We start from the raw sequence: 26,007 nt of genomic DNA on the forward strand, positions 1-26,007 counted from the left end.
CTAATTTTTGTATTTTTAGTAGAGATAGGGTTTCACCATGTTGGTCAGGCTGGTCTCTTTGGCCAGGCTGGTCTCGAACTCCTGACCTTGTGATCTGCCTACCTCGGCCACCCGAAGTGATGGGATTACAGGCGTGAGCCACTGCACCCGGCCAGCTGACTTTTTTTCTTATTTCGACAGGCACATGTGACTGGTGTGGTTGAGACAAAGGTTCTAAGGATTGAAAAGCCGGGGACTCCTTTGGCTGGGATTGAGGGGTCTCCCAGGGTGTGAAAGGCATGGCCCTAGGATTGAGAAGGTGGTGAGTCTAATGTTGTACATGAGTGTGCAGCCTCTGGAAGCAAGCAGATTCCTGCTCAAATCCCAGTTCTGTGTAACCTTGGCTGAGTCTCAGTTTCCCACTCTGTAAGTGGGGCTAATAATTGAATCTTTTTTTTTTTTCGAGACTGAGTCTTGCTCTGTTGCCCAGTCTGGAGTACAGTGGTGTGATCTCGGCTCACTGCAACCTCCACCTCCCAAGTTCAAGCAATTCTCGTGCCTCCACCTCCTGAGTAACTGGGATTACAGGCACGCGCCACCACGCCCTGCTAGTTTTTGTATTTTTAGTAGAGACGGGGTTTCACCATGTTGGCCAGGCTGTTTTCAAACTCCTAGCCTCCCAAAATACTAGGATTACAGGCATGAGCCACCGCACCCAGCCTTAATGATTGAATCTTCTATGGAGTTTTCAGTGAGATATTTGTTTTGATACCCAGTAAAAATGCTTACTAAATGGGAGCTATTGTCCTATCATCACAATTTGTATTTTTACATGAAGTCAACTCACCCTATAACCAAAGTAAGCTGACAAATGATTTTCTAGACTAGGTGGAGGTATTGTTCAGCAGAACTAACGGTGACGATTTGGGTGAGGGGGTTCAGGGAAGGGGTCTAGTGACTGGGTTTAGGACCCATCCAGCAGCTGAGGGCCCATGCTAGAGGCTGACTGGGGCTTTGGAGGCAGGAGGTCTCGGTTCACATGCTGGCTTTGTCATTAGCAAATATGCACCCTGCCTGAGGCAGATGATGTCACTCTGTGAATCTCAGCTTCCTCATCTGTCCTATGGAAACAGTAACAGTCTCTCCTTGCCAGTTTTCTTTTGCTAATTACAAGTAAAGGGTTTAGCACAGTACCTGGTCTACAGTAAGCACCTGGTTAATGTGTAGGTTTTTTTCTTTTTAACCCAGATGTGTACTGGGTTAAAAAGAAGCCTGGGCCCGGTGGCTCACATCTGTAATCCCAGCACTTTGGGAGGCCGAGGCAGGCAGATCACCTGAGGTCAGGAGTTCGAGGCCAGCTTGGCCAACATGGTGAAATCCTGTCTCTACTAAAAATACAAAAATTAGCCAGGCATGGTGTTGGGCGCCTGTAGTCCCAGCTACTCGGGGGGCTGAGGCAGGAGAATTGCTTGAACCCGGGAGGCAGAGGTTGCAGTGAACCGGGATCACACCACTGCACTCCAGCCTGAGAGACAGAGCAACACTCTGTCAAAAAAAAAAAGAAAAAGAAAAAAACAGAAGCCATCCCTGCAGGTCCCAACCAGCCCCTGGGCACCTACCTTTCTGAGTGCACGTCCCTGGGAGGTCTCTCCTCTTCTATGTCTCCTGTGGGGACCTCAGGCTTACTGATGGGGTCTACCTCCACTGCTGAAGGGTTGGGTTCCATTGCTGGGGTGTCCTCTAGAGGGTCAATGGCCTTCACCATCACCTCTTTGGCTGCCTCCAAGCCCGGGGGGTCGGGTACACCTCGGGGTACCAGGTTGGGCTTGGGACCCCCCTCCTGGGCCTGCCGGGCAGCCTGTGAGTTCTGTGCTTTCTTGATGCTGGGGCGAGGCATGGTGCCCATGTGGCTGTACATGTCACTGGAGCGGGCATAGGCTGGGGGACTCTTGGGCACCGTCACCATGTCATCCTGCGTGGCTTCAAAGGTGTCAGGCTCCAGGTGGGACTGCCTACTGATGGGAGCTGAGGATCGTCTCAGAGTGAAGGACCGAGGGAGGTTGGAGAGACTCCCAAAGCCCTTGAACTTGAAGAACTCTAGCAGAGGGGAAGGGAAGGAAAAGAAGTTAATGACAACGTCAGTGATAATAATGAACAATTCCTGCAGTTTCACTCGGTGAGGGGCTGAAGAGGGCTGCCGGCTTCCCGGACACCCCTTCTAAAATTGTTAACACACCCCTAGAAGTGGTATAAGATGGGAGCTTTGGGGTCACGTGGCCCTGGACTTGAATTCCTGCTCTTTCACATCCTAGCTGTGTGACCTTAGGCAAGTCACTTGACCTCTCTAAGCTGAGCCTCATTCTCCACATCAGTAAAATAGAGATTCTAGCACCTACCCACTAGGGCAATGTGAGAATTACAAAAAAGCTCAGGCCAGGCATGGTGGCTCATGCCTGTAATCCCAGCACTTTGGGAGGCTGAGGCGGGTGGATCACCTGAGGTCAGGAGTTCGAGACCAGCCTGGACAACATGATGAAACCCCTTCTCTACTAAAAATACAAACATTAGCCGGGTGTGGTGGCACACCTGTAATCCCAGCTTCTTGGGAGGCTGAGGCAGGAGAATTGCTTGAACCCGGGAGGCGGAGGTTGCAGTGAGCTGCGACTGCACCATTGCACTCCAGCCTGGGCAATAAGACCAAAACTCCGTCTCAAAATTTAAAAAAATAATAAAATGAAAAAGAAAGAAAAGCTTATAAATAACACGCTTAACATGGTGCTTGGCACACAATAGCCTCAATCAGAATTAGCAAAGACTATGATGATGATGATGATGACAATAAATGTCTCTGGGCTGGGTGTGGTGGCTCACACCTGTCATCCCAACACTTTGGAAAGATGAGCCAGAAGGATTGCTTGAGGTCAGGAGTTCAAAACCAGCCTCGGCAACATAGCAAGACCCTGTCTCTACAAAAAATAAAAAAGTAAGGCTTGGTGCCATGGCTCACGCCTGTGATCCCAGCACTTTGGGAGGCTGAGGCGGGCGGATCATCTGAGGTCAGGAGTTCGAGACCAGCCTGGTCAACATGGTGAAACCCTGTCTCTACTAAAAATACAAAAATTAGCCGGGCATGGTGCATGCCTGTAATCCCAACTACTTGGGAGGCTGAGGCAGGATAATAGCCTGAATCCTGGAGGTGGAGGTTGCAGTGAGCCGAGGTTGCGCCATTGCACTCCAGCCTGGGCGACAAGAGTGAGACTCCATCTCAAAATAAATAAATAAATAAATAAATAAAAATAAAAAGTTAGCTGGACGTGCTGGTTTGTGCCTGTAATCCCAGCTACTTGGGAGGCTGAGGCAGGAGGATGGCTTGAAACCAGGAGTTCAAGGTTGCCGTGCACTATGATGGCACCACTGCACTCCAGCCTGAGCAACAGAGCAACAGCCTGTCTCTAATAGTAATAATTATTTATTTATTTATTTTTCTTTTGAGACAGAGTCTCGCTCTGTCACCCAGGCTGGAGTGCAGTGGTGCAATCCTGGCTCACTGCAACCTCCACCTCCTGGGTTCAAGCGATTCTCCTGCCTCAGCCTCCCGAGTAGCTGGGATTACAGGCACGTGCCACCACGCCCAGCTGGTTTTTGTATTTTTAGTAGAGACAGGGTTTCACCATGTTGGCCAGGCTAGTCTCAAACTCCTGACCTCAAGGGATCCACCCACCTCGGCCTCCCAAAGTGTTGGGATTTCAGGGGTGAGCCACCTTGCCTGGCCACTAATAATAATAATTTAAAATTTTCTGAAAATGATTCTGCATCTGCCAAACATGTGCTGCATGAATTCTCAGCATAACTCAGTGACACAGTTTAATCCCCATTTTCCAGATGCGAAAATTGAGATTCAGAGCAGTGTAATGAACTGAGGTCACACTGCTGGTAGGTGGAGCAGGTATGCATGTTTTGTGCTCGTGTAGGGGGTTGGGGGGTGTTCCAGCCAGCCTCTGTGCACCTGGGGTGGGGGTGGAATGAGGAGGGGGTTATTGCGAGCCTGAGGGTCGCACCATCTGTGGTTCTCTCCTTCCTGTCAGCTGAGCCCAGCTCCAGACTCAAGAGGAACGGCTGGGGTGATACCATCTCCTGGTTTCCGCGGGGGTGCATGTGAGTTCCCTCCCCCTGCCCCCAGCTGTGGGACTGTCCCTTCTCACAGCCACCACCAACTGACTTCCCCACAGCCTCCAGATGAGCAAAAAGGAGAAACTCTGGCATTTTCCACATCCTCAGCATCCTCCACCTCCTCAGCTGTTCACGCCTGTGCTGGGATGCAGGTAGGATGCCCCCAGTTGACAAGGGAGGAAACTGAGGCCCAGCAATGGGGAGGGACTCCCCCAGGGTCACACAGCAAGGCCATGGCTGAGCCTGGACACAGGCCCAGGGCTCGGCACAGCTGGGTCAGTGCTCAGGGATTTGCTTCCCAGCCCTGCCAGCCCTATTTGGTTATTGCCTTGGTCTCCTGAGAAACGTGGTTGGCAAATGTGGCCGCTCTGCCCTTCCGCTGCATGCGGTGGGGGTGGAAATTGCATCAGTGGCCAGAGGGAGGACCTCCAACCGCCTTCTTTCTCAGCACCACTGGTTTTGCCTCCTGGGCACCAGGAGGAGATAGTGGGGGCCAGGAGGGAAACTGAGGCCCAGAGTCCAGGGTCTGGGATTGGGCCCTGCTCAATAGTCTGTGTGACCTCAGGCAAGTTTCCGGGCCTCAGCATTGCCATCTGGGAAATGCAGTCACAATCACTGCCCTTTACACCACCCGTCCCCCACCCTGGTGGGGTCAGATCAAAGGAATCAGGAGACAGAAAAAGTTTGCTGGGACTGGGAAGGACAGACACAGGAAAACAGAGCAGTGGGCGAGTGTGGCCCCTCACCCTGGAGCCTGGTTGTAGTAGCTCTGGGCTCTTTCCCCACCTAAGTGTTGGGTCCCAGCCTCACTGCTGTTGGGAATGTGGGACAGCATCCCATGACGCCCCCATCCCCCTGCCGCCCCAGTAACTCCCCACCTGGGATCCCATGACGCCCCCATCCCCCTGCCGCCCCAGTAACTCCCCACCTGGGATCCCATGACGCCCCCATCCCCCTGCCGCCCCAGTAACTCCCCACCTGGGATCCCATGTGAGCCCAGGCCTGCGGGCAGGGGATGGAGTGTGCGAACGCCTCCCCTGCCCGGCTGCGAGGTCAGAAACAGCCAGAGACATGGTGGACTGCACAGATCGAGAGACACAGTGGGGAGATAAAGAGACAGAGACAAGAGAAGCACAGAGATGGAGAACGAAGTCAGTCAGAGGGAGAGACAGAGATGCTGGGCCAGAGTGACAGCCAGAAAGCCACGGGATGCCCAGAAGCAGAGACGTCTGCAGAGACATGGACAAAGAGAAACAGAAACAAGGCCAGAAGCAGGAGGATCGCTTGAGCCCAGGAGATTGAGACCAGCCTGGGCAACAAAGTGAGACCCCACCCCGGTCTCTACAAAAAAATTAAAAAATCAGTTTTATTTTACTTTATTTATTTATTTATTTTTTGAGATGCAATCTCACTGTGTCGCCCAGACTGGAGTGCAGTGGTGCAATCTCCGCTCACTGCAATCTCCACCTCCGGGGTTCAAGCGTTTCTTCTGCCTCAGCCTCCTGAGTAGCTGGGATTACAGGCATGCGCCACCACACCTGGCTAATTTTTTGTATTTTTAGTAGAGAGGGGTTTCACCATGTTGGCCAGGCTGGTCTCAAACTCCTGACCTCAGGTGATCCACCCGCCTCGGCCTCCCAAACTGCTGGGATTACAGGCGTGAGCCACCACCCCACCCGGCCAAAAAAAAAATTTAATTGTGCCTGGAGTCCTAGCTACTTGCCTAGCTACTTAGGAGGCTGAGGTGGGAGGATCACTTGAGCCTGGGAGGTCAAGGCTGCAGTGAGCCGAGATTGTGCCACTGCACTCCAGCCTGGGTGACAGACACTGGTGTCCAAAAGTAAAAAAACAAAAAAAGAAAAAGAGTGAGAGAGAGAGAAACAGAAATGAGACAGTGATGAAGAAACAGATGCAGAGGGAGGCCCAGAGGAGAGCCAGGGATGGAGGACAGTGCAGACGGCACCCCGCACTCACTGAACTTTTTGCTGGTCTTCTTGGTCCCCTCTGTCATCTTGGCAAGTTGTGTGAAGCCCTTGGCCAGCTTGCGAGTGGCCACTCAAGGCTCTGGACATCAAAGTTGAGGTGCCTCTCCCACCTCCCCTTCCCCTTTCTCTCACTCGCTTCCTCTGTGTATTTTTAAACCAGTGAAACTCCCACAGCTCCACCCTCCCCACCCTCTCCGCAGGGGGCGGGGGCTGGGGCCTCTCCTAGCCCTGGCCCCTGTGGGCCGCCTGCTTGGCCTCAGCAGCAGGGACAGGGGGCAGCCCGTAAGCCCATGGGACCTGGAAGGTCTAAGGAGCAGGCCGCAGGCTCTGGGAATGGAGCCCAGTGGGCTGGGGGCCGCTGGGGACCTGCCAACAGCTGTCAGGGGGCCTGGCCGTCAGGCTGGGAAGGTGAGGGGAGTCAGGCCTGTGTGCAGGGCAGTTGCTTCTCAGCCTCTGTACCCAGGAGAGGGACTGGCAGCCGCAGATGGGAGAGTGCTGTGGTCAGGCCTGTCGACTCTGGGCCCCCCAGACCCAAGTTCCACTCTTGGCTGGCCATTTCGCCACGGTGTGACCTCCTCCCTGTGAACCAGGGGTACTCGCAGTGCCCACTTCATTGTGTTCAGCTGTGGGTGTAGGGTCTGGCACAGAATCGGTGCCTACCAAAGCACAGTCACCGCTTTCCAAGCTATCAGGGAGATGTCATCATGTGTTCCACTGTACCCACTGGACAGAGATGGTGAAACCGAGGCACAGAGAGGCAGAGGGATTTCCTCAGGTAACACAGCTGGTTGCTGGCCCAGACTGGGCCACAACTCTCCCTTCTAGGCCCCTTAACCCACGGGCTGGTGCCTTTCAACCCTACAAACTTCCCACGTGTGCATGCTCAGGTGGGCAGACCGAGATGAGGAAATGCAACCTCCCCTCCACGGGCCATCCTGGACATCTGCAAAGGGTGTCAGCAGCTGCTGGGGCTGGGGGCGGGGCCCAAGAGCCAGGGCTGCCAATCCCAGCTACTTCCACCTCCCAAGCCTCAGTAACCTGATTTCTAGAATGGGGAGAAGTGGGAGGTATGCAGCCAACCTGCCCACCTGCGTGGGTTCAGCGTTTTATCCTGGACCCCAGGCTGGCAACCCAGGCTGTGAGAGGAGTCCACTGCCATCTGATACGGCACTTCCTGCATCCTCCATTAACAGTAACAGCCCCAGGGCGGGCGCGGTGGCTCACGCCTGTAATCCCAGCATCTTGGGAGGCCGAGGTGGGTGGATCACCTGAGGTCAGGAGTTCGAGCACAGCCTGGCCAACATAGTGAAACCTCGTTTCTACTAAAAATACATCTTAAAAAATTAGCCGGGTGTGTTGATGTGCAACTGCATTCCCAGCTACTCGGGAGGCTGAGGCAGGAGAATTGAACCAGGGAGGCGGAGGTTGCAGTGAGCCGAGATCGCGCCACTGCACTCCAGCCTGGCGACAGAGGGAGACCCTATCTCAAAAAAAAAAAAAAAAAAAAAAAAGCAGAGGCAGACACTGGACAGACTGACAACCAAGTGTCCTAACTCCCTGGCTGGTGTCCCCTAGCGGAAGATAGAAAGTAGGTACGCGGCTTCTGTCCCAGGAGGGGGTTGCAGTGTGACTTGGGATAGCTGCCAAGGCTGTGCTGCTTCCTGGCCAGGCCTGCTCCCAACTTGCTGTGTGATCCCGCACAAGACACTTTGCCTCTCTGGGCCACAGTTTCCTAACCTGTTAAATGGAGCCACAGCAGCTCCCACTTCGTGGGGTTGTTGGGAGGGTGAGAGAAGCAAACACTGGTCCAAGCCAGCACACTGTGGGCCTCCGCGAGCCCTGGCTGTGGTTGCTGTGAGATGGGCACAGATAAGGGGCAGATTGGCACAGGACAGGGAATCCTGACAGGGACAGGCAGGCACAAGACACAGGACCTGGGAATCTCAGCCACAGAGATGCTGTGTTGCTGCGGCAGAGGCACCTCGTCAGTGCTGGGGCCTGTCTGCTCTTGGCCCGGGAGCCACGGCAGTTTCTGGCACCCCTAGGAGAATGAATAGGGCTCAGTGTGGTGGCTCCGCTGAGCTCAGAGCCCCCTTTGTGCTGCCTGGAGTGGCCGTTAGAAGTGCGGCCGAGGACCTGCCGGTGGGTGGCTGTCCTGCAGGAGCTCTTCAGCTTGCACTGGAGGGCAGGCCAGCCCGGCCCATGGTCCCCTGCCCTGAACACTCCCGAGTGCTTTCCTGCCTCCAGGCCTTCACTCAGGCTGGCCCCACACCCCCGGGAATGCAGCTCTGCCCTCGCCGCCTCAGGCTTTTACCTCCTTTGGATCCCTGCAGGTTGGCTTGAGGCTATAGTGCCCCAGGATCCCTGAACTCATTTCTTTTTCCTTTTTCTTTTCTTTCTTTTCTTTTTTTTTTTTTTTTTTTGAGACAGAGTCTTAAAAAAACTTAAGACAGAGACTTTAAAAAAAAAAAACTCTTGTCACCCAGGATAGAGTTCAGTGGTGCAATCTTAGTACTGCAACCTCTGCCTCCCGAGTTTAAGCAATTCTCCTGCCTCAGCCTCCCGAGTAGCTGAGATTACAGGCGCGCCTCACCAGGCCTGGCTAATTTATTTATTTATTTTTTAGTAGAGACGGGGTTTCATTATGTTGCTCAGGCTGGTCTCGAACTCCTGACCTCAGGTGATCCTCCAGCCTCAGCCTCCCAAAGTGCTGGGATTACAGGCGTGAGCCACCACGCCCAGCCACCTGCTCTCACTTCTGTCCCCTATCCTTGCCCCTCTTCCTCAGTCTGTGACTCAAGCAGGGACAGTGTGGGGGGCCTGTGGAGAGGAGGGAGAAGACAGGCTCACAGACAGGGCAGAGGGGCAAAGTTGGAGACCTTAAACTTCATCGTCAAAGGCATCAGGCCCATGCAATCCTGGATTCAATCCCCACCTCCATGACCTTGGGCAAGTCATGTCACCTCTCTGAGCCTCTTTTTTTTTTTTTCCCATCAGTAAAATAGGATAAATATAACATCCCTTACATGATCTCATGGCAACGAAATAAAATATTTATACCAAGAATATCATTTTGATTTAATCCCCTTGTGTCCTTATTTGTATGTTCCAGACAGACCTGAAGCCTTCTGAGAGAGGACGGGGCCTTACCCATCCACGCTAGCTCCCTTCCATATGAGGACTGGATCACGGGTGCTCAATAGATGCTTCTCCCTCAGTTGACCTGACATTGGGGACAGTGTGGGATGATGGCAAATGACCCTGGGCTTTGAGAGTAAAGAGACCTGGCTTTGAATCCCAGCTTCATAGCTTCCTGGCTGTGTAGCCTGGGGCAGACCACACCAATCTGGGCCTCAATTTCCCCTTTCGTAACTTGGGTCTAATAATAGCAACCTCCTAATAGGGCTGCTGGAGAGTTTCAGGGAGACAATGCAAGTCAACCCCAGGCCAGGCACTGAGTCAGTTCCTGGCTAGTGTGGGCAGAACTTCTGTGATTAATTGATTGATTGATTGGAGACAGAGTTTCGCTCTTGTTGCCCAGGCTGGGTGCAACAGCTCACTGCAACCTACCTGGACTCTGCAATCACTCCCGGACTCAAGTGATTCTTCTGCCTCAGACCTCCTGAGTAGCTGGGATTACAGGCGCCACCACATCCGGTTAATTTTCTGTATTTTTATTAGAGACGGGGTTTCATCACGTTGGCCAGGTTGGTCTCGAACTCCTGACCTCAGGTGATTCACCTGCCTCGGCCTCCCGAAGTGCAGGGATTACAGGCATGAGCCACTGCACCCGGCCAGGTTTTTTTTTTTTTTTTGAGATGGAGTCTCACTCTTTTGCCCAGACTGGAGTGCAGTGGCACAATCCTGGCTCACTGCAACCTCCACCTCCCAGGTTCGAGTGATTCTCCTGCCTCAGCCTCCCGAGTAGCTGGGATTACAGGCGCGTGCCATCACGCCCAGCTACTTTTCCTATTTTTAGTAGAGACGGGGTTTCGCCATGTTGGCCAGGCTGGTCTCGAACTCCTGACCTCAGGTGATTCACCTGCCTCCTCTTCCAAAAGTGGGGATTACAGGTGTGAGCCACTGCGAACAGGCAACTTTTGTGATTTTAGAGGGTTGTGGTTATCGCAGGCTGTTCTCTGTCCTGTACCCCTGCTATCCAGTTGACCCACTGTCTCTTCAGGTGCACCAGCAGCCAAGAGCAGCCCATTCCATAAACCCATCTTCTTCTTCCCTCCTATGCTTCCCGTCTGTCTCTGCTCAGAGGAAAACAGGGGGTCCAGGCCGGGGTCAGACAGCTGTCCAGCGCCTCCCTTTCCTGTGCTGCCCTCACCTTCTGTTAAATGGCAGCAGGACCAGCGGCTCTCTTGGGGCAGACATCTACCAAGGAGGACGGACCACATGCTCAGCCTTGCCAGCTTAGCCGATCCCTGGGAAGCAGGAAACGTTTCCAGTCAGTGAGAAATCACTCATTTCTTCTTATTTCTGCCTGGGTTTTGCCAGCTTGGTGACCTGGGGCCCCGGACCTGGGTAGCTTTCTGGGTAGCAGCCTGGGTAGCTTTCTGACAGGCTTCCGGCCTTTCCTGCCTCTCTTGCCTGCCTGCATCCCACAGTGGGGACTGAGGCCCTGAGGCCCCAAGGGGAAGTGGCAGGCGGATGTTGGGGTTCAGACCAGGGATGGCGGGGTGTAGGTGACAACTCCACCGGAACTTCTGCTAGGGCCTTTGCCCACAGGATGTGACTTAGGGAGGGCTCATGGGAAACGGCAGGCCCTGGCTTGAGCTATAGTCGGATAATGGAGGCCACACAAGCCCACCACAGATCCCCGCCCACCGCACTACTGCTTAGACCGGTGGTGCCCTGCCCCAGCAATGCCGTGGCTCCACCCCTAGGCCAGAGGGGCAGGGCCCTGAGATGGGGAAGTGCTGGGGTTTGTGCCAGACTGACCTGGTTCAAATACCAGTATGGTCACTGACCAGCTGTTTGACCCAGGCCAAGTGATGTCACCTCTGCGTCTCAGAATCCTGATGTGTACAATGGAGGTGACAACAGTACCCATGTGGTTGAGTGGCAACCGAGATAATTCCCATAAAGTGCCAAGTGTAGGGCTTGGACCATTTATTTTCCGTCAATAAGTTGTCATTACTAAAATTTTTATGGTCTCACTCCTTATCCTCCCCACCTCCAATATAGTGAACAGCCTCCTGCTTCTAATAGTGTAACCCATGAAGCCGACCCTACGTCACTCCCTGCCTAAACCCCTCTCTTGCTCCACGTTACTCTCAGGAGAGGGCTCCTTCCTCCTCAGCCTGACCTTCCAGCCCCTCCCTGGTAGTGCCCTTCCCCAGAACAAGACCTCTTGTGACATCAAGGTCACCAAAGCCATTCCTGCCTCCTCCTAGGAGGCTTTGAGGCTAAGCAGTGTGGGGTGAGAGCTGCACCCCGAGGGCTTTTTTTTTGAGACGGAGTCTCACTCTCTCACCAGGCTGAAGTGCAGTGGCAAGACCTCGGCTCACTGCAACCTCCACTTCCTGGGTTCAAGCAATTCTCCTGCCTCAGCCTCCCGAGTAGCTGGGACTACAGGCGCCCAATACCACGCCTGGCTAATTTTTGTCTTTTTAGTAGAGACGGGGTTTCAACGTATTGGCCAGGCTGGCTCCAACTCCTGACCTTGTGATCCGCCTGCCTTGGCCTCCCAAAGTGCTGGGATTACAGGCGTGAGCCACCGCGCCCACCCCAATGGCTTCTTGCAGGAAGAGAGGGTACCGAGAGTCTGGGGGAGTGTGGGATCAGAGGAGCACCGCCCTGAACGCAGGAAGGCTTCTGGAGACAGTAGAGAGATTTGCATGGCCACAGCCTGGGGGGTGGAGTGTGAACTGGAAAGAGCCTCCAATGTCACATTCAGGTTCTTCGGGGACAGAGGCCAGACTGGGGGCTAGGTCTCAGGATCCAACCGCAGAGGGCTGGAGAGGAGGGGGCAGATTGAAGCGGGGCAGAGGAGGCAGAAAAGACGGCTTTGCCGGAGGCTGTCCTTGGGCAGAGCTGGAGGGGGAATCTGGGGGCCGCTGGAGCCAGGAAGATGCGAGGGAAGGGATGGGCGCGATGGGGGAGGGAGATGGGGGGGTGAACGGTGAGCTCGCGCCTGCAGAAGGACAGCAGGCCTCCCCACTGCTGTCCTCCTGGCCCAACAGCGAATAGCGTGAGTCAAGGGAATCCCCTTCACTCAGACACCCAGGTTCGGGTCCCAGCTTTGTCGCCGTGTGACCTTGGGCACATGACCTCACCTCTGAGCCTCAACGTCCTCTTCTGCAAAATGGGTTAGTGATCCTGACTATGGGGCTGTTGATTCAGGATTCGGCGGGAACGCCTAGCACTTCCTGAGTACACAAGAGTGCTGAGAAAATGGTAGCTGTTTTTTGCGATTACTGCCTCGGGCCCTACCAGCTCCGGCACGACTCAGCGGAGGTGGGAGTCCTGCAGGTCCCATCCCTGCCTCCCGGAGAGCCAGGCCTCAGCGATAGAAGGCCCGGGCGTTGCTTGCTCGTCGCCTCCAGTGCCGCCGCGCCCCCTGGCGGCCGTCGGTTGCCATGTCAACGGAGGGTGGCGGGGACCGGGGGAGGCGGAGGCGGGGGCCGTTCTCTCCTCCCAGGGCCGCAGGACGCTCCCTCCGCGCCTCCCGCCTTCGCCTCTGGGGGGGGCACTCCGAGCCGGGGAGGAAGGGGCTCTCCGCGGCAACCGGCATGTGGGGGTAAACTGAGGCACGCGGCGGAGCGCTCGCAGCCAGGTGCCGAGCGCGGGGCCCCACCTCCGAGGGCGGAGGAGGGGCCGCGGGCGGTGACGCGCCGAGGGCGGCCGGCGGACAGCGGGCGGGCGGTGGCGGCGGCGGCAGGTGCGGCCGCGGAGGGTGGGAGGGAGGAGGGCGGGGGCGGGCGGAGGAGGAGGGGAGGGCGAGGCCGGGCACCTCCCCCTTTATAACGCGCCCCCTCCCGGGCTCTCGGGCCGTCTCCTAGTCGGCTCTTCCCGTCTCGCCCCCTCGCCCGGCCGCCCCGGGCCCGGGTCCGGCCAGGGAGCCCCCAGGCCGCGGCTCGGGGACTGCCCCCCCGCCCGCCGCCCCGCGCAGCCCGGCGGAGGCGGCGCCGTCGGAGGAGGAGGAGCAGGGCACTGCGGCTGGCCCCGGATCGGGCGCCAGAGCGGCAGCAGCTTCGGCAGCAGCGGCGGCCCGGGCCCATGCAGCGGGACGCGCCACCCCGAGCCCCAGCTCCGGCGCCCCGGCTCCCCGCGCCCCCGATCGGGGCCGCCGCCAGTAGTGGCGGCGGCGGAGGCGGGGGCAGCGGCGGCGGCGGCGGCGGAGGCGCCTCTGCAGCTCCGGCTCCCCCTGGCCTCTCGGGAACTACAAGTCCCAGGGGGCCTGGCGGCGGGCGTCGGGCGGAAGAGGCGGGGTCGGCGCCGCGAGGCCGGAAGTGGCCGTGGAGGCGGAAGTGGCGCGGCCGCGGAGGGGCCTGGAGTGCGGCGGCGGCGGGACACGGAGCAGGAGTGGCAGCAGCAGCTACTGGGGGCGGCGGCGGCGCGTTGGAGGCGGCCATGGCAAAGCAGTACGACTCGGTGGAGTGCCCTTTTTGCGATGAAGTTTCCAAATACGAGAAGCTCGCCAAGATCGGCCAAGGCACCTTCGGGTAAGGCTGGGCCCCTCGGGGCCGGGAGTCCTGGGCCTGCACCCCTAGGGCCGACGTCGGTATGCCCGGGGCCCCGCCCGAGTTGGTAGAGAAGTCGTCTGTCCCCGGGCTTGCCCTCTGGTCTCTAGGCCGCGCCGCACCCCGCCCCAGCCTGACGGAGCCGGCTGGTGGGGAGGAGCCTGAGGCCCATGGTGGGGGCGGGGAGGGGCTGCAGAGAGGCGCCCGTGAGGGGAGCGGGACCTCTCCAAGGGACACCCAAGTGAGGAGAAGGGACTGAGGGAAGGAAGCAGAGGTTCCGAACGAGACAGGGTGCCGGGTGGTGGGGTAGCCGCGTGCCCTGGGTACCTAGCCCAGCCCCCCCGGGAATCTCTTTGCTGCTGCTCCTCCTCTTGTAGTCGGGGAGGGGCGGGCCCTGCGGAAATGGCCTGATGAGTTCTCGGGTCTCCCTTTCCGCCTGCAGGGAGGTGTTTAAGGCCAGGCACCGCAAGACCGGCCAGAAGGTGGCTCTGAAGAAGGTGCTGATGGAAAACGAGAAGGAGGGGGTGAGTACGGATCGGGCGTGCGGGCCGGCCGGCTAACTGCCCGGGACCCCGGGTCGGTTTTCCACCCTGCTGCTTCTGGGAGTCTCAGGTTGAGATTTAATTTTTTTGTAGTAGTTCAGAAATTTCCAGAGAATGTGGCCTCCACCCTAAAACTAAATGTTTAATTCTTAGGCAGTTATGGGTGAGGCCAGGATGGGGAGGTGATGCATGCATCGTGTGCACTTTATCTCACGAAGTTAGGAAGCCTTTAAACACCTTTTTTTAGTGTTAAATTTTGCTTAATGTAAAAGAAAGATACATATGCATGCTTTTTGAAAGGTGTCTAATACTCAGTTATTTAATGTATTTAAAAGGAGCGGTCCTTTCTCCACCCCATCTTAGCTCTAGTACAACTTCCCATAAACCTTCTTTTGCCTAATGTGTTTTAGCAAGGACATTTTTAAATCATCATGTTTGTTGCCAATGAAACAGCCATAGAGCTGAAGTTTGAAGACTGAAACCGCCGAGCATTTAGTGGCTAATAGCAAAGTATTGCTGTTTCAGTTTGTTGTCTCAAACTATCACCTTGAAGCGTGCATGCTACTAATATCCATTTTACAGAGAAGGCTTCTGAGACAGCTGGTTTCAGAGCCCGTGATCTTGCTCTGTCTCCCAACTTGCCTCTCAGTACAGACCCCAGGGCTGGGCTCTGTACTGTGCTCACTCTTGACCACTTTCCCCTCTCTCCCACCCAGTTCCCCATTACAGCCTTGCGGGAGATCAAGATCCTTCAGCTTCTAAAACACGAGAATGTGGTCAACTTGATTGAGATTTGTCGAACCAAAGGTAAGTTGGTTCTTACAAGAAGATGACACTTGTAGCCTAAGGTTTTGTTTGTAAAGTTGGAACTAGACACACCTAAACTGCCTCTTCTTAACTCAGATGGACCCATGGTGACTGCTTTTTTTGGTCCTCTTTCATCATAGCTGGTGCTTCCTCGGGGCTTGCCCTGGCCCAGAAGAGGCACTCAGAAAATAATTGACCAGTGAAGGAAGGAACAGACAGATGCTCTGTAGGGCATGGGTGCCCGTGGGTTGGAGCAGGAAGAAAGAAGCTGGTTGTGGGAAAGTGTGTTGGGTGTGGTTTTCTTGACTTTTTCTTCCTTCTATTCCTGCCTCAGCTTCCCCCTATAACCGCTGCAAGGGTAGTATATACCTGGTGTTTGACTTCTGCGAGCATGACCTTGCTGGGCTGTTGAGCAATGTTTTGGTCAAGTTCACGCTGTCTGAGATCAAGAGGGTGATGCAGATGCTGCTTAACGGCCTCTACTACATCCACAGGAACAAGGTGGGGGCCAGAGCTGGGAGGAGGACCCAGGCTTGGGCTGGCCTTGGCTCCCACTCCCGGGTGGATGTCACTAAAGGACCCACTCTTGCCCTTCTTGCAGATCCTGCATAGGGACATGAAGGCTGCTAATGTGCTTATCACTCGTGATGGGGTCCTGAAGCTGGCAGACTTTGGGCTGGCCCGGGCCTTCAGCCTGGCCAAGAACAGCCAGCCCAACCGCTACACCAACCGTGTGGTGACACTCTGGTACCGGCCCCCGGAGCTGTTGCTCGGTGAGGACTCCCGAGCGGGCCAAGGGGGGTGAGGGCCAGGCATCTACCTGGCCCCTTCCCCCCAACTGCCAGGGCTTCTTGAGCTGCTGGCCCTGGGGCATTGAGCCTCAGGACGCCCTCGGGCTCAAGGGGCCCTCCTGGTGCGCTCTTCTTCCCAGGGGAGCGGGACTACGGCCCCCCCATTGACCTGTGGGGTGCTGGGTGCATCATGGCAGAGATGTGGACCCGCAGCCCCATCATGCAGGGCAACACGGAGCAGCACCAACTCGCCCTCATCAGTCAGCTCTGCGGCTCCATCACTCCTGAGGTACGGGGCCCCGGTCCCCACGGGGTGCAGAGATTGAGGTCCCCCGGCAGAGGAGGAGTGGGGAGTAGAATGGAAGGAACGCTCCTCTCTGGAAGGGAGGCTGGTTTGGTGACAGGGCCTGTCCTGGGGTTGGGGGGAGTGTGTGGGAGAAAAAAACACCTGACACAGGCTGTGCGCGCCAGTCTCGGTTCCATCAGCCGTTCTGTGGCCTTGGGCAGAACATCTGAGTCAGCGCTGGGTTTTTCTTCTGTGCACCAGAAATGTGACGTGTATCAGGGTTGGAGCCCATATTCCAGGTGATGTAGGTAGAAGGACTTGGCACGTGGTATGTGCCAATCCATGGCAGGCACTGCTTCTCCTGGGAGGGATGGAGGAGCAGTCTGGGAGCCTCTGAGTGGTGCAGGTATTTTAGTCCTTTTAAGCCTTGACGAAGGGATAAGCCACGCACCTCCTGACCGGACTCCATCCTCTCTCAACGCCCCCTCCCTCCCAGGTGTGGCCAAACGTGGACAACTATGAGCTGTATGAAAAGCTGGAGCTGGTCAAGGGCCAGAAGCGGAAGGTGAAGGACAGGCTGAAGGCCTATGTGCGTGACCCATACGCACTGGACCTCATCGACAAGCTGCTGGTGCTGGACCCTGCCCAGCGCATCGACAGCGATGACGCCCTCAACCACGACTTCTTCTGGTCCGACCCCATGCCCTCTGACCTCAAGGGCATGCTCTCCACCCACCTGACGTCCATGTTCGAGTACCTGGCACCACCGCGCCGGAAGGGCAGTCAGATCGCCCAGCAGTCCACCAACCAGAGTCGCAATCCCGCCACCACCAACCAGACGGAGTTTGAGCGTGTCTTCTGAGGGCCAGCGTTTGCCACTAGGGCTCTTGTGTTTTTTTTCTTCTGCTATGTGACTTGCATCGTGGAGACGGGGCATTTGAGTTTATATCTCTCATGCATATTTTATTTAATCCCCACCCTGGGCTCTGGGAGCAGCCCGCTGAGCGGACTGGAGTGGAGCGTTGGCTGAGAGGCCAGGAGGGCACTGGAGCTGTCCTGTCCTCGCTGGCTTTCTGGATGGTTCCCAGAGGGTTTCCATGGGGTAGGAGGACGGGCTCGCCCACCAGTGACTTTTTCTAAGAGCTCCCAGCATGGTGGAAGAGGGGACAGGTCCCTCACCCACCCGCAATCCTATTCTCGGGCTGAGAACCCTGCGTGGGGACAGGGCTGGCCTCAGGAATGGGCTGTTTTTGGCCTAACCCTCAGAAGCACTGGGGCTGGCACAAACTCTTGGTTTCTTCAACAGGAGAATTTTATCGTGTTTCTTTTGGTTCCGTTGTTTGGAGACATTCCTGGGCATAGTTTGGTCCGTTAGAATTAAAAGTTGAGTTTTTTTTTTTTTTTTTTTTTTTTTTTTTTTCTCCCCCTCCAGGACTTGATGTGTGTTTTGTTCTGCGCACACACCGCCAGCTCTTCCCCCACAGTCAGCAGCAGGTTGGGCCTGACCATTGGGACTTGATTGTCAAGTCACTGGAGGTCTTGACTCTTTTATCTCAGTTCATGTTCTCTTACATAATTGGAAAGGCCTTTTTTCTGTTTTTCCTCTTGGGTGCCTTCCAGAACGCATCTCATGTCCCTGGTGAGGGAATTGGTGAGGGCCTGCTGCGAGCTGCTGCGGCTGCGGTGGTCACCCAGCTGGGCAGATAACTGGCGTGACAATTTGACCTGTCACCTGAGAAGGATGGTCCCTCAGACTGCTGGGTAGAGGGCCTGGGGCAGGCTGGAGAGAGAAAGTGGGCAGAGGGTGAAGGCATCACAGGGGTCTTGGAAGGTGGCAGTAGTTTGGATGGGGGTGGGGAGTATGTGGGAGAAAAACAGACTGAAGGTGGAATCCCTGGGAACCTTTGAGGAGCGGCACGTTCTGGCAGGCACGTTTTCTGTGAGCCTGAAGTTAGGAAGAGACATTCTGGAGGTCAATTTCCTACATCCTCTTACAGGCAGAGACCTTGAAGTGGGGCCAGGAAGGAAGGTTGGCAAAACCTTTGACCAGAACTGTCCTTCATTTACGGAAACTGACCCAAACCACAACACAAAAGGCCAGTGAAAGTAAGAAAAAAAAATTTTTTTTTTTTTTTTTTTGAGACAGTCTCACTCTGTTGCCCAAGCTGAAGTGCAGTGGTGAGATCTCGGCTCACTGCGACTTCTGCCTCCCGGGTTCAAGCGATTCTCCTGTCTCAGCCTCCTGAGTAGCTGGGATTACTGCCCACCACCACACCCAGCTGATTGTATGTTTAATAGAGATGGGGTTTCGCCATCTTGGCCAGGCTGGTCTCGAGCTCCTAACCTTGGGTGATTGCCCACCTCGGCCTCCCAAAGTGCTGGGATTACAGGTGTGAGCCACTGCGTCCAGCCAAGGAAAAAATTCTTGATTGGTGTATTTGTTTTCCTGAGACTTCTATAACTAATTGCTACAGGCATGCTAGCTTAAAGTAACAAATTTATTCTGTTGGTTCCCAAAGTCATTGGTGGCAGGATTGGTTCCTTCTGGAGGATCTGAGGGAGAGAGAATCCTCCCTGTGACTCCTGGTGGCTGCTGGCAGTCCTTGCATCCCTTAGGCTTGTAGAGGCGTCACTCCGGTCTCTGCCTGTGTTCACATGGCATTTTTCCCTCTGTGTGTGTCTTTTTTTTTTTTTTTTTTTTTTGAGATGGAGTTTAGCTTTATGTTGCCCAAGTTGGAGTGCAATGGCATGATCTTGGCTCACTGCAATCTCCGCCTCCTGGGTTCAAGCAATTCACCTGCCTCAGCCTCCCTAGTAGGTGAGATTACAGGCGCCTGCCACCACACCTGGCTAATTTTTGTATTTTTAGTAGAGACGGGGTTTTACCACGTTGGCTAGGCTGGTCTCGAACTCCTGACCTCAGGTGATCCACCTGCCTTGGCCTCCCAAAGTGCTGGGATTACAGGCATGAGCCACGACGCCCGGCCTATGTGTCTGTCTTGTATGGACACCAGTCTGGATTTAGGGGCCACCCTGACCCAGTTTGACCTCATCTTAACCGATTACATCTGCAAAGACCCTCTTTCCAAATAAGGTCACATTCTGAGGTTTGGAGAGGACGTGAATTCGGGGGGCACACTTCAACCCAGTGTAACTAGTCAAATAAATGCAAATTGGCCAGGCGCAGCAGCTCACGCCTATAATCCCAGCACTTTGGGAGGCCAACGCAGGCGGATCATGAGGTCAGGAGGCGGAGGTTGCAGTGAGCCAAGATTGAGCCACTGTACTCCAGCCTGGGTGACACAGTGAGACTCTGTCTCAAAAAAAAAATAAAAAAATTAGCTGGGCATGGTGGTGCACGCCTGTAGTCCCAGCTGCTTGGGAGGCTGAGGCAGGAGAATCACTTGAACTAGGGAGGCGGAGGTTGCAGTGAGCTGAGATTGTGCCACTGCACTCCAGCCTGGTGACAGAGCGAGACTCCCGTCTCAAAAAAAAAAAAAAAAAAAAAAAAATCCAAATCAGGGCTGGGCGTGGTGGCTCAGGCCTGTAATCCCAACACTGGGAGGCCAAGGTGCGTGGATCACCTGAGGACAGGAGTTCGAGACCAGCCTGGCCAACATGATGAAACTCCATCTCTACTAAAAAAAATTAGCCGGGTGTGGTGGCGCATGCCTGTAATCCCAGCTACTTGAGAGCAGAGGTGGGAGAATCACTTGAACCCAGGAGGCAAGAGATTGCAGTTAGCTGAGATGACACCACTGCATGCCAGCCTGGGCGACAGAGCGCGACTTATCAAAAAAAAAATTGAAATTAAAGCTATTTGCTGTCCTGACAGCAGTCACTAGGAATTGAGTGTGGATAAACTCACAGGGCTGGCCTAATTGTATTTCCTTTGAAGGATAAAAAGCTTCTCTAAAAGGTTCACATTCTTTGACTTAGCATGTCCACTTACAGGAATTTTTTAAGAGCAATTACACAATGATAGTTTTTATCTCATTGAACCCTCACTGCAATTTCGATGGTCTCATTCGTTGATTGAGCATGTTTATTAGATGCGTCTTCCAAGGGTCATCCTGTTCGGGACTTAATACAGCTGGAAACAGTGGTGGCCCACCCCCACCCCAGTGGAGCTCACCTTCCAGTAGGTCCAAACTGGTTTGATTGAGTTCCATGGAAAACAATGAAGTGGGGTGAGGGGAAAAGCAGGGGGGAGTTGAGGGGCTCAGCATGACATGGAAGCAGAAATCAAGAGACAAGGCTTTGTGGGGCATGGGTGTGGGTACAAGTGCCAAGGGCTGAAGAGCCTTTGGGGAGCTTTGTAGAGTGTGTGGTTCTTCTGTTTCTCGGTGTTTCCTCATAGTTGGTTAACTAATACATTTGTTCATGCAATTAAGCCATCTTTTCATTTTTAAACATTTTTAAAAATACATATATTTTTTAGAAATGGGGTCTCGCTTTGTTGCCTAGGCTGGTCTCCAGCTCCTCAGCTCAAGGGATCCTCCTGCCTTGACCTCCCAAAGTGCTGGGATTACAGGTGTGAGCCACCAGGCCCAGCCAATTAAGCTACATTTTAAAACATCCAAGACAGGCCCTAAACCTTGGAGCTGCTGACCCAAGCTCCTCCTCACCCCTCTTCCCCAGAGTCTACCCCAGGGAGGAACGGGGCTGGCCAGTCAGGTGAGGGTTCTCTAGCTTTGGCATCAAGCTCTGGTGTGACATGGGTGCTGTTTCCACCTGTGGAGGGAGGTATGTCGCCTGGAATAAAGGCTCCCCAGAAGGCAGGGCCTTTTGGGGCTTTTACCATGTTCCCGGCACCTAGATAGTGCCTGCACACGTGAGTCTCTGGGATACAGTGGAGTGAGTGCAGTGAACAGATGGCCGAGGAGGCTGTGTAGATGGGAAAGGCCTTCACCAGCTCGCAGGGATGAGCTCAGGCTGGGGACGGAGTTCTGTGTCCTGGCTTTTTGTTTTTTAAGAGCCTGGAGTCACATCCTGGCCTTTTTTTTTTTTTTTAAGAAAAAGTGGTTGTTTTATTCATTTGTACTTAAACCAGCCAAAGTAGTACTGATGTCATTATGATTCAGCAAATACAAGACCTCTTTCCACAAATACTAGCATAACGATCAAAATAGGGACTATAGTAGAACAGCCAAAAAATGGCTAAGGGAATCAAGTATGTTACAGCTTAACCCTTCACCTCAGTATAATTTTTATTTTATTTTATTATTTTTTTTTTAAGACAGACTCTGGCTCTGTCACCCAGGCTGGATTGCAGTGGCATGATCTCGGCTCACTACAACCTCCTCCTCCTGGGGTCAAGTGATTTTCCTGCCTCAGCCTCCCGAATAGCTGGGATTACAGGTGCCTGCCACCCACTCCCCCGGCTACCTGGCTTCTTTTTGCCCAAGTGATTTGGTGAAACAAAGCCTCTTCCTCCAGCGGACTTGGACTCTTAAGTCAAGGGTGTCCCGTGTCCATGCTGTACTTTGTGTACTCCTCTCCCTGGCCAGGATCTCACCCTGGCAGGGCAAGGGCAAAACGGGCTCTAACTGTAAGGTGGGTGGGCTGGGATAAGGAGGCCTGGAAGAGGCCAGATAAAGCCAGCCCCAAGGTCTGGAAGCCTCCGAAGCGTAGCCCCTTCTCTTCCCACCCACCTGCCTGTCTGCGTGCTTACCTTTAACCTCCACCCAGTTGTTATTTAACTCGCGGTGAGGTTCTGACCAGTCCCATGCTCCACTCCAGAAACCTGCCAGGGGGGCTAAGTCCCTGGGCTGACCCTAGGATGAGGGCAGGAACCTATCAGGTAAAACCTTTCTCCCTGCACAGTGGAAAGGTCAGAACTTCTGCCCCCAGTCCCATCAGGGGAGGGGAGGCCTTGGCATCTCCCAAATCACGTTCTCTGGGTCAACAAGCCTCATAGCTCTAGTTAAATCCTGGGCAGAGCTGGCTTGGCAGAAGTGCCCACACCTGTGCGTCACTTCGTGCCCTACCCAGAAGGGGAGTAGGAAACCAAGGGATGAAAGGTGCCAGGTCCCTGGCTGCCTCCTTGCCCGTGGCTGAGAAGTTCTGGTGGGAAGGAACCATGGAGGGCCCATCCGGACATCCTTCCTCAGCTAAAACTGCCTCCTTCCAGGTAGGAGAACCCGGTGACCAGGCAGTTGGCCTTTCCTGTCTAAGCCTCAGTTTCTTGGGGGCGATGCTGCCAGCCCCTCACAGGGCTCAGCTCAGCACCCAGCATGCTTGGAGGGTGAGAACAAATTGAAAAAAAATCTCACATTTTTTCCTCTGAAAATTTTGGTAAGACGGCCAGGCGCGGTGGCTCATGCCTGTAATCCCAGCTCTTGGGGAGGCCGAGGCTGGTGGATCATGAGGTCAGGAGTTCGAGACCAGCTTGGCTAAGATGACGAAGCCCCGTCTCTACTAAAAATAACAAAAATTAGCCAGGCGTGATGGTGGGCACCTGTAGTCCCAGTTACTTGGGAGGCTGAGGCAGGAGAATCACTTGAACCTGGGAGGCAGAGGTTGCGGTGAGCCAGTATCACACCACTGCTCTCCAGCCTGGGCGACAGAGTGAGACTCCGTCTCAAAAAAAAAAAAAAGAAAAAACAACCTGGCATGGTGGCGCATGTCTGTAATCCCAACTACTCTGGAGGCTGAGGCAGGAGAATCTCTTGAACCCGGGATGTGGAGGTTGCAGTGAGCCGAGATCAGGTCCCTGCACTCCAGCCTAGGCAACAGAGTGAGACTCTGTCTCAAAAAAAAAAAAAAAAAAAAAGCCGGGCACGGTGGCTCACACCTGTAATCCTTGGGAGGCCAAGGCGGTGGATCACGAGGTCAGGAGATCAAGACCATCCTGGCTAACACGGTAAAACCCCGTCTCTACTAAAAATACAAAAAAATAGCCGGGCGTGGTGGCGGGCGCCTGTAGTCCCAGCTACTCGGAGGCTGAGGCAGGAGAATGGCATGAACCCCGGAGGCAGAGCTTGCAGTGAGCTGAGATCGCGCCACTGCACTCCAGCCGGGGCTACAGAGCGAGACTCTGTCTCATAAAAAACAAAAATTCCTCATCCTCCTAAAGAGGAGACTAAGGGTCAGACAGGATCAGAGAGGGAAGTGTCTTGCCCATGGTCACACAGCAGTTCGACAGCAGAGATGGCCAGGGTGACCAGACAGGTGGTGGTAAGGTGCAAGGACCAACATTAAAGTCAGTAATCTGGGTTTGAATCGGCTTTGCCACATCCATGTGCCTGCTGTATTCCTGGGTGAGTTGATTAACCTCTCTGAGCTTCCATTTTTCCACCTGTAAAATAGGGATCATCTGTAATTCACACAATTTTCATGAGATTCCAGGTGCCAAACACAGGGATAAGTGCTTAATAAATGTTCATTTGTTTTGAGACAGCGTCTTACTCTGTCACTCTGTTGCCCAGGCTGTAGCGCAGTGGCGCCATCTCGGCTCACTGCAACCTCCGCCTCCCTGGTTCAAGGGATTCTCCTGCTTCAGCCTCCGAAGTAGTGGGACTACCGGAGTGTGTCACCAGGCCCAACTAATTTTTGTAATTTTAGTAGAGATGCGGTTTCACTGTTGTGGCCAGGCTGGTCTGAAACTCCTGGCCTCAAGCGACTGACCGACCGTGGCTTCCCAAAGTGCTGGGATTACAGGCGTGAGCCACTGCTCCCAGCCGAGTGCCTACTTAATAAATGTTAACAACAACAACAAAAAAAACCCACCCCAAAAAAGGAAAGAGGACAAACACAAGGCAAGGGTGTTTCAGCAGAGGCAAACATCGCGAGCAAAAGCTTGCAGGTGGGAGAGGCCAAGGCCAATTGCTGAAGTCCTTGCCAGCTGGCAGGGACTGTGCCCTGTAAGTGGGGGATGAGTCCAGAGGCAGGCAGGGACCAGGCCACAGTGAACTTGTGGGTTTTATTAATCCCGAGTGTATGACGGGGCAGGAGAGAGTGTAGTATCCCAGGCAGATCTGAGTTTAGAAAGACCTGACCCACTGTGAGGCCCCAGCTGTCTGTCTCTCTCTCAGCCTCAGCCTGCCACTCTACAGTGGTTACCCTGTGATCTGATCAGAGTTTGTAAATCTGTATATTCCTTTGTGAATTTCTTTCTTTGCTGCCCTCTCACCCCCAGGACTGGGTGCTCTGTGAGCAGTACCTTTTCTTCTGTTCTCCACAGTGACCCCAGCATCTAGCCCAGGGTCTGGCAGAGATAATTTCTTCCCAATGAATAAGTGAATGAATGACATCGTTTCCCTGTGGGAAGGTGGGGGTTAAGGCAGAGTTCCTCAGTCTGCTTCTACCCCAGCCCCTCCTTCCGTCCACACGCACCTGCAGATCTGCCTGCATGAGTGGGCACTGGCCCACTTACTGGTTCCCCTGCCCACTTTGTTTTCTCTTCTCTCCATCAATGGTTGTGTTTCTGTTGTTCTTCCTGGAGAGAGAGAACGCAGTGCCTTCGTGGTCACCAAAAGGCCAATGGCGATTTCCTCTCCAGCTGCATGATGAAGATCCCTTTGATTTTTCCCTTTACGCTTTCTTCTAGTTCCTTCTATAAATATTTATGGCTTTTCAAATAAAAAGCCACAAAGGAGGTGAGTGGGCTGTAAAAGAAACAAAACAGCTTTTTTTTTTTTTGAGATGGAGTCTCACTCTGTCGCCCAGGCTGAAGTGCAGTGGCACGATCTGGGCTCACTGCAACCTCTGCCTCCCGGGTTTAAGCAATTCTCCTGCCTCAGCCTCCCTAGTAGCTGGGATTACAAGCACGGGCCACCACGCCTGGCTAATTTTTGTGTTTTTAGTAGAGATGGGGTTTCACCATGTTGGTCAGGCTGGTCTTGAACTCCTCACCTCATGATCCGCCTGCCTCAGCCTCCCAAAGAGCTGGGATTGCAGGTGTGAGCCACTGCGCCCGGCCAGCTTTTTTTTTTTTTTCTTCTTTTTTTGAGATGGAGTCTTGCTGTCCCTCACATTGGTGTGCAGTGGTGCGACCTTGGCTCACTGCAGCCTCCATCTCCCAGGTTCAAACGATTCTTCTGCCTCGGCCTCCCAAGTAACTGGGATTACAGGCAAGTGCCACCACACCTGGCTAACTTTTGTATTTTTAGTAGAGACAGGGTTTCACCATGTTGACTGATTTTGAACCTGAGGTGATCCACCTGCCTCAGCCTCCCAAAGTACTGTGATTACAGGCAAGAGCCACTGTGCCCGGCCACAAACGGCTGTTAAACACAAAAAAGTGTTCAGCCTCCTTCACGATAAAATAAATGTAAATGATAACTACTCAGAGAATCCATTTTTCCACCTTACGATTGGCAAGGATCAAAGCTGGCTGTGTTGCTGAAGATGTGAGGAAATGCTGGCTCATGCACTGCTGAAGTCGGGGAAACTTGTACCCCTCTGGGGGACAATGTGGCTATGTGTATAAAAATGTCGGCTGGGCGCACTGGCTCATGCCTGTAACCCCAGCACTTTGGGAGGCCGAGGCGGGTGGATCACAAGGTCAGGAGTTCGAGATCAGCCTGCCCAACATGGTGAAACCCTGTCTCTACTAAAAATACAAAAATTACCCGGGCGTGCTGACGCACACGTGTAATCCCAACTACTCGAGAGGCTGAGGCAGGAGAATTGCTTGAACCTGGGAGGTGGAGGTTGCAGTGAGCCGAGATGGCACCACTGCACTTTGGCCTGGGTGACAGAGAGAGACTCCGTCTCAGAAAAAAAAAAAAATGTCAAGTGCAGGTCACCTTT

General features: G+C 54.3%; 2 protein-coding genes and 1 long non-coding RNA gene across 7 annotated transcripts in view; 2 read left to right on the plus strand and 1 right to left on the minus strand.

Annotated features, from left to right (window-relative positions):
• Positions 1-12,711, minus strand: part of SH2D3C (SH2 domain containing 3C) — a 46,773-nt gene extending 34,062 nt beyond the window's left edge. Inside the window, exons 1-3 of one of the 2 annotated variants that reach the window (XM_054520677.2) lie at positions 12,419-12,711; positions 10,468-10,564; positions 1,599-2,076 (exon numbers count right to left, since the gene is read on the minus strand). In XM_054520677.2, coding sequence (XP_054376652.1) covers positions 1,599-2,076; positions 10,468-10,537 — 548 coding nt within the window. In that variant the 5' untranslated portion in view covers positions 10,538-10,564; positions 12,419-12,711. Of the gene's footprint in view, positions 1-1,598; positions 2,077-6,123; positions 6,301-10,467; positions 10,565-12,418 lie in introns of those variants that run through there. The other variant, XM_063714449.1, reaches the window with a different exon arrangement.
• On the plus strand, positions 4,333-12,533 carry LOC129048022 (uncharacterized). 4 transcript variants are annotated; one of them, XR_008510019.2, is made up of 3 exons: positions 4,333-5,470; positions 9,247-12,039; positions 12,362-12,533. It is a non-coding gene; the product is annotated as an uncharacterized LOC129048022 (long non-coding RNA). The 4 variants fall into 4 exon arrangements; XR_008510020.2 differs by having other exon boundaries at positions 9,247-10,591; positions 12,362-12,494; XR_008510018.2 differs by having other exon boundaries at positions 9,247-10,587; positions 12,362-12,494.
• Positions 12,712-13,401: 690 nt separating the features above from the next.
• On the plus strand, positions 13,402-20,264 carry CDK9 (cyclin dependent kinase 9). The gene is made up of 7 exons (XM_024252717.3): positions 13,402-13,807; positions 14,268-14,349; positions 15,084-15,174; positions 15,509-15,675; positions 15,776-15,947; positions 16,106-16,254; positions 16,748-20,264. The coding sequence occupies exons 1-7, from the start codon at positions 13,716-13,718 to the stop codon at positions 17,111-17,113; spliced, it is 1,119 nt and encodes a 372-aa protein (XP_024108485.1). The 5' UTR covers positions 13,402-13,715; the 3' UTR covers positions 17,114-20,264.
• The last annotated feature ends 5,743 nt before the right edge of the window (positions 20,265-26,007 follow it).

Source organism: Pongo abelii, chromosome 13 (genome assembly GCF_028885655.2).
Source record: "Pongo abelii isolate AG06213 chromosome 13, NHGRI_mPonAbe1-v2.0_pri, whole genome shotgun sequence".
NCBI classification, from domain to species: domain Eukaryota; kingdom Metazoa; phylum Chordata; class Mammalia; order Primates; family Hominidae; genus Pongo; species Pongo abelii.